The sequence below is a fragment of the Aquarana catesbeiana genome, linkage group LG01 (assembly GCF_042186555.1).
Source record: "Aquarana catesbeiana isolate 2022-GZ linkage group LG01, ASM4218655v1, whole genome shotgun sequence".
Classification (NCBI taxonomy): Eukaryota; Metazoa; Chordata; class Amphibia; order Anura; family Ranidae; genus Aquarana; species Aquarana catesbeiana.
Window position 1 is genome coordinate 667,794,239 of NC_133324.1, and position 15,204 is coordinate 667,809,442.

Genomic DNA, 15,204 nt, shown 5'->3' on the forward strand with positions numbered 1-15,204 from the left:
CACCATAGGAAGCCACTTCTTATGGTGGCACATGTGCAGGCTTGGTTCAGAGCCAGGCTTTGTGTGTCTGTTGATACATGCAGCCCTACCCCCAGCTCTCTGCCTAATGGATGTGACTGACAGGGCAGCAGCCAATGGCTCCTACTGCTCGACCAAGCCTGTGAGAGAGCAGAGAGCAGAGGGAGGAGAGAAGTCCTGGAGTCAAGCACATCGCTGGATCACTACAGGACTCGGGTAAGTATGTACAATACTACTGTCTTTGTATACACTGCACACATATGTTGCAGACCTTGTACCTACAAAATACACCTTATTACTGTGAGAGTACCACAGACACACACATAGGTCTCATGACAAAGAATCATGCCTTGGGGATTTAAAACATGGTTTGAATAAAACAAAAAATGCTCTTGTTATGTTAGTGGTCAGTATAAATGTTCTGTTATATTGGTGGTTACATAATCACTCACTGTGTGTTTCTTCAATTTGTGAATAAACAGGAAGCCTCTGTACAGAGTACTTCCTGTTCATTCATCTGCCTTGAAGCTGGTGCTACAGAGAAACTATTGTGCACCTATGTCCTTAATTCCTTTTTCTGTCTCAAAGGTGGGACATCAGGGGTCTGCTCAAACCCCTGATTTTTCACCAAAGCTTCCCTCAACAGGGTTGTGAAATTTAAAAAAACAATGGCTCATTCACATGGGATCTCTGACTCATACAACATTAATGAGCGGCTTGTTTATTTGCAGGAGCTGCCTATTATTCTATGCGGGACACAGCAAAAGTCGTAATTTGACAGATGTGCAAGTGGGTGTGGATGGCCCGAATGCACACTGTCTATATTCGGGGCCATACACCTGCACTCACATGCCTGTCAAATTAGAACCTGCGTTTGTGTTTGTCCAGCCTATGCATCCCTATGCTGATTCACACCTTACAGGCACACACAGAGCTTTATTTATCAACTCAATACAGTTTTATGTTAGATTTAGCAGGAATTTTGCAAGTTATGTTGTGTATATGTCTGCTAATAATGATTTTAGTGTATTTTTAGCAAAAATATTGTTTTGATATTTTCGGGGGCTTTTCTACATACAAATATATATGCAGACTATTTATTAAATTCTCATAAATTTGTAAAATAGCCCAAACTAGATATATATATATATATATATATATATATATATATATATATTATATACATTATCTCACAAAAGTCTTACCTTCTGAAATACTGTTTATCTTTATTTGGGACTTTGTTCTGGTTTAAATAATCTCTTTTCTTTTTCACATTTTTTGATTGTGTTCTATTTCACTGTTGGTTTATGTAGACTTTCAAGATTTCTGATTTCATTCACCTCAATGATCTTGTGATTTATGTGAATTTATGTGTTCATGTGAGTTTTCATGCATTTTTGATTTTATGCACCTGAACAAGTTGGTGGTTTTTATTTATTTATTTATTTTTTTGGCACTTGTATCCTATATTTGCCATGTACAAAGTTTTACATTGCCTTAATGGGTTCACTTTAATATAGATGCAATATTGATTCTCAGTTTCTCACATTATAGGCATTGAGACTCTGCCTTAGTTTTCCATTTTAGGTTTTTCACCATTACTGAATATTTGACATGAATTTAAATTTTTTTGTTTTGTTTTTCTCACACTGATATTAGCGCTGCACCCACCCCATGTTTTTCTACATAAAGATGGCCTAGGCTATAAGAAGATTACCAAGACCCTGAAACTGAACTGTAGCACGGTGGCCAAGACCATACAGCGGTTTACCAGGACAGGTTCCACCCAGAACAGGCCTTGTCATTGTTAACCAAAGAAGTTGAGTAAAATATTTACAAAAATGTGAGGGGTGTACTCACTTTTGTGAGATACTGTGTGTGTATATATATATATATATATATATATATATATATATATATATATATATATATATATATATATATTCATATTTTGGCCTATATACAGTATATACTGTATACAGGGCTCAAAATTTAAAGTCCTGAGCTACTAGCCAGGCATCAAGGGTTATTCGCCACCAGTTGCCCCACCCCACCCCTAGCCTGCCCCGCCCCTTATTCCGCCCCTAAACACACCCTCATAAATTATCTCATGAAATTACACTTAAATGTTTTATGCAGAATTAGGTTATAAAAATAAATATTAACAACAACTTTATAAGTGCCCATCAGTGCAGCCTCACCTGTGCCCAACAATGCAGCCTCACCTGTGCCCATCAATGCAGATTCACCTGTGCCCATCAATTCAGCCTCACCTGTGCCCAACAATGCAGCCTACCCGTGTCCATCAATGCCGCTTCACCTGTGCCCAACAATGCAGCCTGCCTGTGTCCATCAATGCCACTTCACTTGTGCCCAACAATGCAGCCTACCTGTGCCCATCAATGCAGCCTCACCTGTGCCCAACAATACAGCCTACCCGTGTCCATCAATGCCGCTTCACCTGTGCCCAACAATGCAGCCTGCCTGTGTCCATCAATGACGCTTCACCTGTGCCCAACAATGCAGCCTACCTGTGTCTATCAATGTCGCTTCACTTGTGCCCAACAATACAGCCTACCTGTGTCCATCAATTCCACTTCACCTGTGCGCAACTATGCAGCCTACCTGTGCCCATCAATGCCGCTTCACCTGTGCCCAACAATGCAGCCTACCTGTGCCCATCAATGCTGCTTCAGCTGTGCCCAACAATGCAGCCTTCCTGTGCCCATCAATGCCGCTTCACCTGTGCCCAACAATGCAGCCTACTGGTGCCCATCAATGTAACTAACCTGTGCCCAACAATGCAGTCTACCTGTGCCCATCAATGCCGCTTCACCTGTGTCTTACAATGCAGCCTACCTGTGTCCATCAATGCCGCTTCACCTGTGCCTAACAATGCAGCCTACCTGTGTCCATCAATGCCGCTTCACCTGTGCCCAACAATGCAGCCTACCTGTGCCCATCAACGCTGCTTCATCTGTGCCCAACAATGCAGCCTACTTGTGTCCATCAATGCTGCTTCACCTGTGCAGGGGAAGAGAGGAGAGGAAGAGGATTGCCGGCTCAATCATCAGAGAGCGGGGAACATTGCTGTAACTGCTTCCATTTGAATTGCCGACTGCCGAGTGTTCCCCTCAGTCGCCGTCACATACAGCCCCGCCTCCTGGCCTGGGTACTTTGATATACGTCACACGTCCTGTGATTGGACGGATGCTCTGTCTATCAAAGTACCCAGGCCAGGAGGCAGGGCTGTATGTGACAGCAAGTGCGGAGAACACTCAGCAATTCAAATGAAAGCTGTTACAGCGATGTTCCCTGTACTCTGATGATCCTGCCGGCTCTCTCTTCTCTCTTCCCCTCGACGATCACTGGGAGAATGACTCCCATTCAACCCTGCCTGCCAAAGGTGCTCGCCCCTACTCTCAGGCAGCCCACGCTCGCCAGCAAAATACGTGTAGGCGAGTGGAAAATTTGAAGGGCTGCTGTCTATCTATCTATCTATCTATCTATCTATCTATCTATCTATCTATCTATCTATCTATCTATCTATCTATCTATCTATCTATCTATCATATTATATATATATATTCGTTTTTTTATCAAGAATAGAATGCCAAATATCTTACCTTTTCACCAGGTTCACCTTGATCACCCTTGAGAAAAAAAAAATACTTTAATTTTAATAGGTTACACACAGAATAGACTAAATACACAAATATTGTCAAATCTTATTGGACAAAGCTAATAATAATATGTAAGAATACACATTCCTTGAGAAAGTTAACCGACGAAACATGTCAGAGGTGATGTCAGATGCACACCGGGACCAGAAGTACCCAGGCTGCCATCTTGGAACTTGGCACTTTTATTATCTACTGTACATACAATATATATATTACATATATAAGCATGTACAAGGGGAATAAATAGTTTTACCGGTTAAAATACTGGTCCCTCTAAGTTTCTTTTTTTTTTTTGCATGATTTCATTGGTTACCTATTTTCTGAGCATTGGATGTGAAGGAACAGAGGATTTTTATCAAGGTGGATGATGCTGGACAAAGAGAAAATAAGCAGACCAACCTCAAGTTGTCTCTGCCAATGGCTGAGAGCGCTGATCGGAGTGTTCTGGCAGGGGGACTGTCCCCCTGTCAGAACACAAAAGCACAGCAGGGGAGATTATTGTACTAACATTGGATTGTTAGTACAGCGGCTCCGACCTGAGCTGTCAGTTTTTTCGGTTCAACCCAGCGAGTGTGTACGGGGCTTAATGGAGTAGGGGGGAGAAATAAAAACCCGACAGGTGTTCTAATCCATCTCTACTCTGTCAAAAACTAGAAAGAAAAAAGTTTTGCCTTTAGTTATATTTTAAGCTACAGTTTTCACTATTATTTTGCCTTATTATGATGTCAAATACTTTGAGCTTTAATTCCGGTTCATGTGAGGATAAATCACCCCAGTAGCAGACTTGCTTTGACAGCACAATGGAATAAAAATAATTATAGTTTTGTATGCTATAGCTGTTGGCTGCGTGTTTTCAACTCACCCTTATCCCTTGTATGCCATCTAATCCAGGTGCACCTTGATCCCCCTAGAACAAAAAAATAACATAATAACATTAAAAAAATGTAACACATTTTACAAATATATTTTTGCATATTTTAATAGATATGACATCATTGTAGGTTTTACGTAGGCACAGCTTTTAAATAGGTCTACATTTTGAGAAAGATAACTTTTTCTAGGACATCTAGTTTTAACCTAAATCTCGAAACAGTTTAATTAGTAGTATAGTGTGCTGGGGAATTATTGTATTGTTCAGTGTACTGTCCTATGCGTTCCCTGGGCTAATTATAAATTGGAGAAAGGGAAATGAACTGCCAGTGTTAAAAATCTGTGAAGTATGAGTAAGTATTAACCAAGCATGGTGTTACATGGTTGCTAGTGAACTGGCTCAAAACAAAAAAGGACTTTGAGGAAGATGGGTACTAAATAGTATACACTTTATTGGTACATAAATAACAATACACCTTACTTAAAAACATACACACCAAGCCTGACTTTACCCACAACCGAAAAGATTGAAAAAAATATAGTAGGGCCACACCAAAACGAAAGCCTAATGAAAAATCATTTATTATAAATGTCCCAGAGTCGCTGTCCCAGTCTGGGAGCTCAAATAGTTTAGAATTAGGGACTAAACTTTGGAAAGGTGCCTGAACATATGGTAGACCTTGTGAGTCAGTTTCCTAGCCTTCAAGAGGGTAGGGATGACCAAATCTGATAGGCCACTGGTTTCAATAGCAATCAACAGAGAAGCAGCTTAAGGGACAGAAGGTTTGGGTGATCCGGATAGGCCCATGGAGTGTCCGCTAAGAGTCTGAGTATGTCCGAGTACCATGTCCTCCTGGGACAGTTTGGTGAAATGAGAATTCCTGGAATGCCATCTAGAGCCTGTGAAGCAGAGGAGGGAAAAGCTGGAGAGACAGAAAGAAATAGATCAGGTGGAACTGATCCCATGGAATCGCCAAAGCATTCAGCACCAGTGGTAGGGATGACCAAATTCAATAGGCCCCTGTTGCTTAGGACCTAGGCTTCAACAGTCAAGCTGTTAAAGTAATCAATTGAGAAGCAGGATGGGTTGACTGCTGAGGGGGTGGTCCTCAAAGGTAAGTATGAAGAAAGAGCTTCAAGGTCTCCACTGAAAAAAATAAAAACGAAGGAGGCAAGATAGCCTTATAGTGTAACAAATAGACAGTATTAATTCAAAAAAGAGGAGAAATGAAAAGCAGTTTGACTTACATTTGGTGAGGTTGCGGGTAACCCAGCTAAGTGGTCCACACAATCTTTTAAGTGTGCATGTGGAAAATACCCCTGTCTTCAGAGTGGTGTTGGTCGCTCTCAATGCCTTGGGGGTCCCAGTCTTAGGTCCACAAAGGGGACTTTTGGGAAAGAAGAAAAAGGTTTGAGGATGGCAGAGGCACCTAATGGAAAATGTACTAATGTTTAGAGATGGAGCAGAGTCATAGGGGTTGATTTACTAAAGGCAAAAAGACTGTGCACTTTTCAAAATGCAGTTGCATTCTGCAAGAGCAGTTGCTTCAGAGCTTAGTAAATGAGCAGGAGATCTGCTGACTTCCATCATCCAATCATGTGCAGGCAAAAATGCTGTTTTTTTATTTTCCTTGCATGTGATTAGATATTCTTTGCAAAGCGAAGCCTTACCTCATTTACTAAGCTCTGGAGAAACTGCACTTGCAGAGGGCAACTGCACTTTGCAAAGTGCACTGTCTATTTGCCTTTAGTAAATCAACCCCATTGTGTCTTAAAATTAATATGAAATTTAAAAAAAATTTCAAAGGCACGTTTCTTTGCTTAAGTTTGCCACTTTCTCAGTTTAACAGTGTTATACAGGAATTTATTGCTTCTAGTTGTTCTGCGCTCATCAGTGTAGGTCTATGTGAAGGACCTAGGAAGTGCTGAATTCCTATATAACACCATTAAACTGAGGAAGTGGGAGACATAAGCCATACAATGTGCCTTTTTAATAAACTTGATGTTTTGTTTTAAGAAACAATGACTCCACTCCATCTCGAAACACTAGTACATACTCCAAGGAGGGACCAGACAGTCACCCGTGAGCCAAAGATTCCTCTACATATGGACAAAGAGGAGGCTCATCCTGGGGAGCTGGAGAAGCATATCCACAAAGCCATTTGCAAAAGTAGTGTAATATCACAAGAAGCAGCTCTAGTTGATAGTGAATGAAGGAATCTGTTAAGATGGAGCTAGGGTCTCAAGCCACGTGCTTGGTCCAATCAGCAAGTATCTGTCAGAATGCCATGGAAGCAACCGTTGATTGCATATCAGAGCCCCTCAAAGGAGAAAAGGGGCTTAAAGAGGGCCGGTAACCTTTTGTCCACCGGGTCCTTGAACTTGGGATTATTCTATACAGGGAACATTAGCATCTTGTTAAGACAAGAGATGGCAGGTCCACTAGAGGAACCATCCATTTTTCCAGGAAGCTCTAATCAATAGGCTATCGCTAATCCAAATTTTTTGAAGGAGCAAATACTTTTTCAGGGTGATTCCAGTCACTTTATAGGATGGGCTCTAAGAGCAAGTGGACTGGGAAGGTCTTAGAAGGTTTTAGCAATTTTAGGGACCCCATGCTGGAGACCTTGGGGCAAGTAGACTCAAATTGCTCTAAGACTAAACAAGAGCGTACATCGTAATTAGTACCCTTAAAGTTTATTTCCACTTTTGCAGCCACATTGGTATAACACATACTTTATATTTGTTACTTGTCCCTATTCAGTGCATTAAGGTAAAAAGCCTTTTGGATGAGGCACCCCCTAGCCCCCTTATACTCATCTGAGCCCCATCTTGATCCAGCAAAGCGCATGAGAGCAGCGGCTCTCCCACGTCTCTCTCTCCTTATTGCTCACACAGCAGCGGAAGCCATTGGCTCCCACTGCCGTCAGTCAAAGCTAATAAGGAATGAGCAGGGGGTCGAGCCTGGCTTGTGTGTGAATGGACACACAGAACATGGCTCAGGAGTGAGCCTCCTCGAGTGCTCCATAGCAAGAGGCTTGGTATTGTAGGAACTTAGCAGGTGGGAAAAAAGACAGAGAAATGGATCGGGGCTGCTCTGTGCAAAACCAAGCCACAGAGCAAATAAGTATACCATGTTTGGTTTTTGTATGCCTTTAGAATCACTTTAATTAAAGACATGACACAGTTTTAATTTCTCAGATTTAAATACCATATATACTCGAGTATAAGTCGTTCCGAGTATAAGTCGAGGCCCTAATTTACCACAAAAAAATGGGAAAAACTTATTGACCCGAGTATAAGACGAGGGTGAGAAATGCACAGCTACTGTAAGTGGAAAAGAGGGTCAACAATGCCCATTTGCAGCCTCACTGTGCCCATTTGCAGCCATAGGTCCCCCGAACTTCAGACTCGGTAGTTAAGGGTTCCTAGATGCCCCCTAGCTGCAGCCACAATTTGGGGTCTCTGAACCCAAAGGGTCCCAAAATTACATTGCTTTGTTTTCAATCTTAGTTTATTTTCAAAAGTAAGAACACAAAGAATATAACAGAAAAATACCATTCTTTACAGTTTGGCAACACATATAGTATACATAGAATAGTGAGGTGTACTTTACCCATGTATAAACAGGAGTGATCATTTTAACATACAGCTTTCGGTGAACTACTGGTATATCATATTGTATATTGAAATCTTTATTCTAAGAGAGGAATAATATACGGGTGGGGGCCAACATATAATGAACCTTGTAGTTTCGCGGGTTGGTGTTATCTGAGGGTTCCCTCTCAACGAATTAGACTGCTGTAGAAGTCTTTTATTCACCTATTATAGATAATCAAGTCATTTAGCTAGTCCAAAGATATGATCTTTAACTATATATGTGAGTGGTCGGTTCAGTACTTAACAAAGAGGAGACAGAAAAAGTCAGAAATAAGAACGTGAGTAGAAGTGTGGGATGGTACCTGAGGCACCAGGCACTCCAGCATGGCTAATCGGCGGGTAAGGGTGGGGTATCTCTGACCCAAAGGGAAAACTCATTAGAATAGCGAAACATGGACCATGAGGTCCAGGTGGCGGTAAACTGCTCCTCCTTTCCCACTTCCTCCGCCAACAGGCGCTCCAGATCTCTTATCTGGTCCACTTCAACCACCCATTCTCCCAAGGAAGGCACATCTGTCGTTTTCCAATGTCGGGGGATCACTGTCCTAACTGCTGCCAGAAAGTGGCGCAGTACATCTTTTTTGATCGACTTGAGGGGGCCTGGGAGTATAGATAATAGGGCTATCTCTGGTGTGGGTTTGATTGATGTCGCCATCAGCCTGCTGTAAAGATCAAAGACCTTTTGCCATAGTTTCCAGATTGGAGGGCAAGCCCACCAGATGTGAAGCATTGTCCCGCTAGAGGACAGGCATCTCCAACACACGTCTGTCAAAGAGGGGTTAAACTTTTTAATATCTACTGGGCATCTGTACCACCTCGTTAATAATTTAAACCCTTTTTCTTGGTTCTTGGTTGCCAGGGAAATCCTATGCGTTAGGATAAAGCTTTTTTGCCAATCAGTGGGGGAGATGGAGTGTTGCAGCTCCGCTTCCCATTTCTGTGTATATGTTGGAAGGTCAGGGGCATATTCGTTCAGTAGTAGGGAATACAACAGTGATACTACATGTATTGGTGGGTCTGGTTGTAAAAGCAGTTCGTCAAAGTCTGATGGGTCGGCCAGTATCTCTGAGATGGATGAGAAAGTGCGTATGTATGACGTTATTTGACCCCTTTGTAACCACATTGTTGAGGTCCCTAATTCCGTCCGAGAGGGTATGTCCGTTCTCAAGGATGAGTCAGCGCGTAAGACCTGTGCTAAACGTCTATGGCTATCCCTACTCCAGGGTCCAAATCTTAACTTGTTCGCTGCTGGGGGGAAAGCCGGAGTCCCGAAGAGAGGGGTCATTGGGCCCTGGATTTTAGACAATTTACTCGCTGAGATCATGCGGTCCCAAATCTGGAGAGTTTGGCGAGTAAGAGCAGTGGAGAATAAGCCGTCCCCACGCCCAGCCATAGGGGTCCATGGCAGGGCGCAAAGATCAGCCTCATTAAGATATTTCTCTAGTTGAACCCAAAGTTTGGAGGAAGAGTGGTGGAACCAATCCACTATACGCACGAGTACCGCTGCCTTATGGTATATAGAGGCATCTGGGACCCCCGCACCCCCCCTGACTTTCGGGAGAATCATTGTGTCATGTTTTATCCTGGGGCGACGTCCCTGCCATATAAATTTAGAGAAGATCTGACGGAGCCTTTTGAAGAACGAGGTGGGGATATAGATAGGAATGGTCTGGAAAAGGTATAAGAATCGAGGGAGAACATCCATCTTCAAGACATTCACCCTACCCAGCCAGGAGAGCTGTTTAGAGGCATATGTGGTCAGATCCGCTTGAGTTCTGGTAAGTAAAGGGGTGAAGTTGCTGGAGAATAGTTGGGATGAGACTGTTGGAATATGGATTCCTAGATAGCGGATAGATGTGGAGCTTGTCTTAAAAGGGAAGGAAGTCGTAAGCTGTTGTAGAACCGCTGTTGGGAGTGAAATGTTGAGGATTTCTGACTTATTTAGATTAACTTTAAAATTACTAACCTCTCCATACCTCTGAAACTCCTGCATAATGGAGGGTAGAGAAATTTGTGGTTGGGTTACAAATATGAGTAGATCATCAGCAAATAGGGCAATTTTAGTGTGTAGTGGGCCTACTCTAACGCCATGTATGGCCGGATTGTTTCTAAGGGCAATGGCTAGGTGTTCCATGACAATTACATAAAGAATGGGGGACAAGGGGCACCCCTGCCGCGTTCCGTTGTGTATAGTAAACTTAGGGGATAGGGAGCCGTTTAGTCTAATCCTAGCGGAAGGAGATGTGTAGAGGGACATTATTCTGGAGATCATGTTTTGGCCTAGACCTAGTTGTTGTAATGATAAGCGGAGAAATTGCCAGTCGACACGGTCGAAGGCTTTTTCCGCATCGACTGTGAGAAGGCACAATGGGATATTGTGGGCCCGAGCATAATCAGCAATGAGGAGTGTTTTTAGGGTGTTGTCACGCGCCTCCCTTCCACTCACAAAGCCAACCTGATCTAGGTGTATTAAACGGGGTAACAATGGTTGCAACCTATTAGCTAAAATTTTTGCGTACACCTTTAGATCTACTCCTATTAGCGAAATAGGTCGGTAATTAGCACAAACATTCAGGTCTTTGTCTGGTTTGGGGATGAGGGTAATATGTGCCTCTAAGGTTTGTGGTGGGAACACTGATCGTTCAGAGATGGAGTTAAATACTTTTGTCAAGAAGGGAGTAAGAAGGGTAGCAAATTGTTTATAGAATTTCGGAGTAAAGCCATCAGGACCCGGGCTTTTACCAGATGGGGTAGAAGTAATGGCGCGGGCAACCTCGTCTTCCGAAATCGGGGCCTCAAGGTCCTCTATCGTCTCGCCATCTAGAGTGGGTAATGCAGTTTGCTCGATGTATAAGGCTTGTGTTTCCGCTGTAGTGAGGGGAGGATCAGTGGAGCTCGCTGCAGGTATATTATATAGGGATTGATAAAAGTCCCGGAACACCTGTCCCATCTCGGAAGGTGATGAGACAGTTTTCCCAGAGCTGTCCCGTATATGAGGTATAAAGGAGTTAGGTTGTTTGGTGTGGAGGGTGCGAGCCAGGGATCTACCACATTTATCTCTAAATTTATATTGATGAAAAGCTAGTTTGTTCGCAAACGTGCGGGCTGATGCCTCATATAACTCTCTAAGCTGGGTGCGAGCAGAAGAAACCTCCGTAAGCAGTTCAACCGTCGGGGAGCGTTTATGAGTAGTTTCTAGTGTCCTTAGCTTATGTACTGCCGTAACTATCGCAGTTGAACGTTCTTTTTTCATGCGAGCACCCATCTGAATAAACCTACCCCGTAATACCGCCTTCAATGCTTCCCATTTCATGGGTGGTGAGGTGTCATCAGATGTGTGATCTGTGAAAAAGTTTGATATCGTCTCTGCTATCTGTGTTTCAAACCCTGGTTCAGTCAAGAGAGAGTCATTTAACCTCCATGTCCATTCTTTTATTGGTGTAGAGGGGATTGTAAGCGTCAGGAATATGGGTGAGTGGTCGGACCAAACCATAGGGTCTATTTCACAATTGGGGGACCAATCTAAGCAGCCGTGCTCGACTAAAAAATAATCTATACGACTGTATGATTGGTGGATGTTGGAGAAGTGTGTGTAGTTTCGTGAGTCCGGGTACAGTATTCGCCATACGTCTATGAGATGCATATTGTAGATGGTACGTTTTAGGGCCCGTATTTTTGGAAAGGATATAGACGAACGGGATGTCGATGAATCCAAAAGTGGATCCAGGGGAGTATTGAAGTCCCCTCCGAGTATGAGCTTGCCCTCCGTGAAACCCGCCAAAATCTTTAGGTATTGCAAGGCTGATGGGACTTGGTGTGTGTTAGGCAAGTATACGTTGGCAATTGTAAATTTAGTCCCCCATAATAAAATTTTTACAAAGACATACCTGCCTTGGGGGTCCGTCACCTGATCAAGCAGCTCAATAGGGAGTGTTTTATGAAACGCAATAGATACTCCTTTAGATTTTTGTGTCGGGTTGGTACTGTGTATCCATCTATTGAAATATCTATTGGAGCAGGAAGGAGTGGAGTCAGAATGGAAGTGGGTCTCCTGCAGCAAGAGTATGCTGACCTGTCTTTTGTGCATCTGATATAGAATTTGCCCACGTTTCGACGCTATGTTAAGTCCGTTTACATTATACGAACAAAGTTTCAGGTGTGGGCGCAAAGTCACCGTGTGAGCCATGCTGGAGTGCCAAAAGCTGTAAAAGGGAGAAAGTATTAAGATATGGAGGAAAGGTATAGGGAGCAGGAAAGAAAAAGAAAGAAGAGATGAAGAAAAAGATAAACAGACAAAGGAGGGGAAGAGAGGGAGGGGAGGAAGAAAAATGAAAGGAGCATGAGGATAATGGAAGAAATACGATATAAATGAAAAGACACCTAAAAAGATGTGTCTGGAAAACTAATGTGTCCGCGAACGCAGAACACTGCGTGAAAATTCACGTTTTAGGCACAAACCGTGCCTGTCCTATTGTGGGGGAAAAGTCGAGATGAATGGGTCTGAGCCGTGTTCCCGACAGCATATCAGGCATGCAAGTAGTATGTGTGGCACACTTGATATTTAAAACGAGTGTGGGGCATAAGGCAGCTTAACCACAACAAATGATAACAATCAACCAAGTGTGTGCATTGGATTTAAATAAGTAACCCTGAGGTATATATAAAACTATTGCATTGTCTCATGTATATAAAGAAAGTTATTGCGCCAAGACAATTGGGTGGGTATATGGAGGGCAGGGAGAGTGGGGGATCCCTCCATGGGGGCAATCCTCTGCTCCATGTGTAACGTCCTTTAAACCCTATATTCTCTGTAGCAGAGACCGAGTAAAACCGGGTACCAAACCCCCCTCCGAGGAAGGTATCCCCCCACTCCCGCTACACCTCCCCCACTGCATATATCATCATGGGAAGGTCAGAGGAATCAATCTGAGACAATGCAAAACATCTTTAGAAAAACGTCAGATAAAAAGGAAAAAAGAAAAACACAAAAACATAGCATTGGTAGACATTCGCATTACCTGACGCTCTTCATAATGAGAGGCATAAGATTGACTCTAATCTATGTTCTCACCCGAACCCCAGCCAAATTGTAAATTGGCAAAGAGCAGGGAAAGAACCAGTGGAGACAAAACAAGCCATCAGTCTCTAATTAACTGTTGAGTTAATCTTCTGGGGAAGTAGGTCTTCTTATCCCTGGGCCAGAGGAAACTGATCTGGACCTAGGACGTCTGCGGCGCTGTGGAAGTGGACCAAGTCCCACCTGGCCTGATCTATCCTCTGGAGGGTCTAACCAGTTCAAAACTTCCACTGGATCTTGTTCGATAAAGAGGAAAAAGTCGGGCAGTTGGTCTGGATCAGAGAGCGTAAACCTGTTGCCGCCCCGTGTCACCTTGATGCTGAAGGGGTGACCCCATGTATAGGTAGCTCCAGCTTGCCGTATAAGGTCAAGTAGAGGGCGCACCACTCTACGCATATACAGCGTATTGCGAGATAAGTCAGGGTATAGGTGAATAGGGGCACCAAAGAAGTCAACAGGACCCAAGTTCCATGCCTTTCGCATGATCTCTTCTTTTAAAGTGTAATAGTGGACCCGACATAGAACATCGCGGGGGCGACCATCTCGGGCCCCCCCTGGTCCTCCTACTCTGTGAACACGATCCAGTTCAATTGGTGATGTTGCCTCTCTTCCCAGTGCTTTATTGAGGATAGTTATGACAGTGGGTTTCAATTCTGCTCCAGATGTTGCCTCCGGTATGCCTTGCAGTCTAATGTTATTTCTGCGACTGCGATTTTCGCTGTCTTCTATGCGGAGTTGCTGGTGACGTATGCGCCTAAGATGTGTCGCGGATGAGGATTCAAGGGCTGTTATACGTGCCTCGTGGTCATCCTGAGCCGTGGTTAAGACCGATACTGCTTCCTCGTTAGCTGTGACTTGTTGCCTCAGGGCGTTCAGCTCCACGTGGAGGGAATCTTCCATTTTGCTTGCCCAGGATTCGAAATCCATTCTGAAGGCAGAGAGGAGGGCAGCAGCTTCCGATCTAATGGGTTCTCCTGATAGGGGATGCGTAGCAGACTGGGATTCCCCGGTGCCTGTGTCGGACGATGAGACTGACCTTGTGGAGGAGGCTGAGGGCTCTCCCGTAGAATTCTGAAGTCTCTCATTATTGTCCTCTGCCGTGTGAGCTGCTGCTGAGGCGGGAGGCTTGGTCTTCCCCGGGTTGCGGCCGGGTGCCATCTTGTCTTTGGGAGTTCGGGGATCAATCGGCGTAGTTCTAAGTAGATACCTCTGTATGGTGCCTTGTTGGGGGTCGGTAAGCTCCGTGGAGTGTGAGCTAGCTGCCGCCATGTATTATGTGGGTGTGCTATGCTATGTAAATAGCCTGTAGCTGTCGGGATAGCACGGGACTCAGGGGTGCGGGTCTTCAGCCATCCATAGTTAGTCTCTCTCCATCAAAACCTATCTTCCACGGAGATGAGGGGGACTGGGGAGGGTGACCAGGCCTGCAGGAGCAGCGGTGTCACCCTATTAACATGGGCGCAAGGCTGGGACACCGTATGGGTTCAAGGGGGAGAGCACCGTCCAGCCAGGGCACAGTTTCTGATAGTGCGGGCCCGTCTTGTAAGCTAGGCCGCAAGATGGTAAGATGGCGGCCGTCACTGGAAGTCTCTAGTGTTACCGGGGTCAGCGATGGGTCTGAGCTGGCTATAAACTTGTCAGATATGCCCAGGGGGGGCCACTTTAAGTGAGGGTGAATTATATGACCCCCTTACCTCCGGTCGTGGCGCCAAGATGCGGTGATGCTGGAGGCCTCACAGGCCTCGGGCCTGCCGCAAGCATCCAGTGCCTGCTTTCTCTGCCTTGTCTGGTGTCCCCTCCGCTCCGGATACAGCCCTCCCGGCCCCAGGGCCCCCGATCGCCCTCCGCGGCACCCGAGACCGGGGATTCTGTGTGTCTCGTAGGCCGCAAGATGGC

At 44.5% G+C, this 15,204-nt stretch overlaps 1 protein-coding gene across 1 annotated transcript in view; it reads right to left on the bottom strand.

Annotated features, from left to right (window-relative positions):
* Positions 1-15,204, bottom strand: part of COL25A1 (collagen type XXV alpha 1 chain) — a 657,401-nt gene that overhangs the window by 136,025 nt on the left and 506,172 nt on the right. Inside the window, exons 13-14 of the mRNA XM_073602240.1 lie at positions 4,564-4,608; positions 3,645-3,671 (exon numbers count right to left, since the gene is read on the bottom strand). Of these exons, the coding sequence (XP_073458341.1) occupies positions 3,645-3,671; positions 4,564-4,608 (72 nt within the window). The remainder of the gene's footprint in view (positions 1-3,644; positions 3,672-4,563; positions 4,609-15,204) is intronic.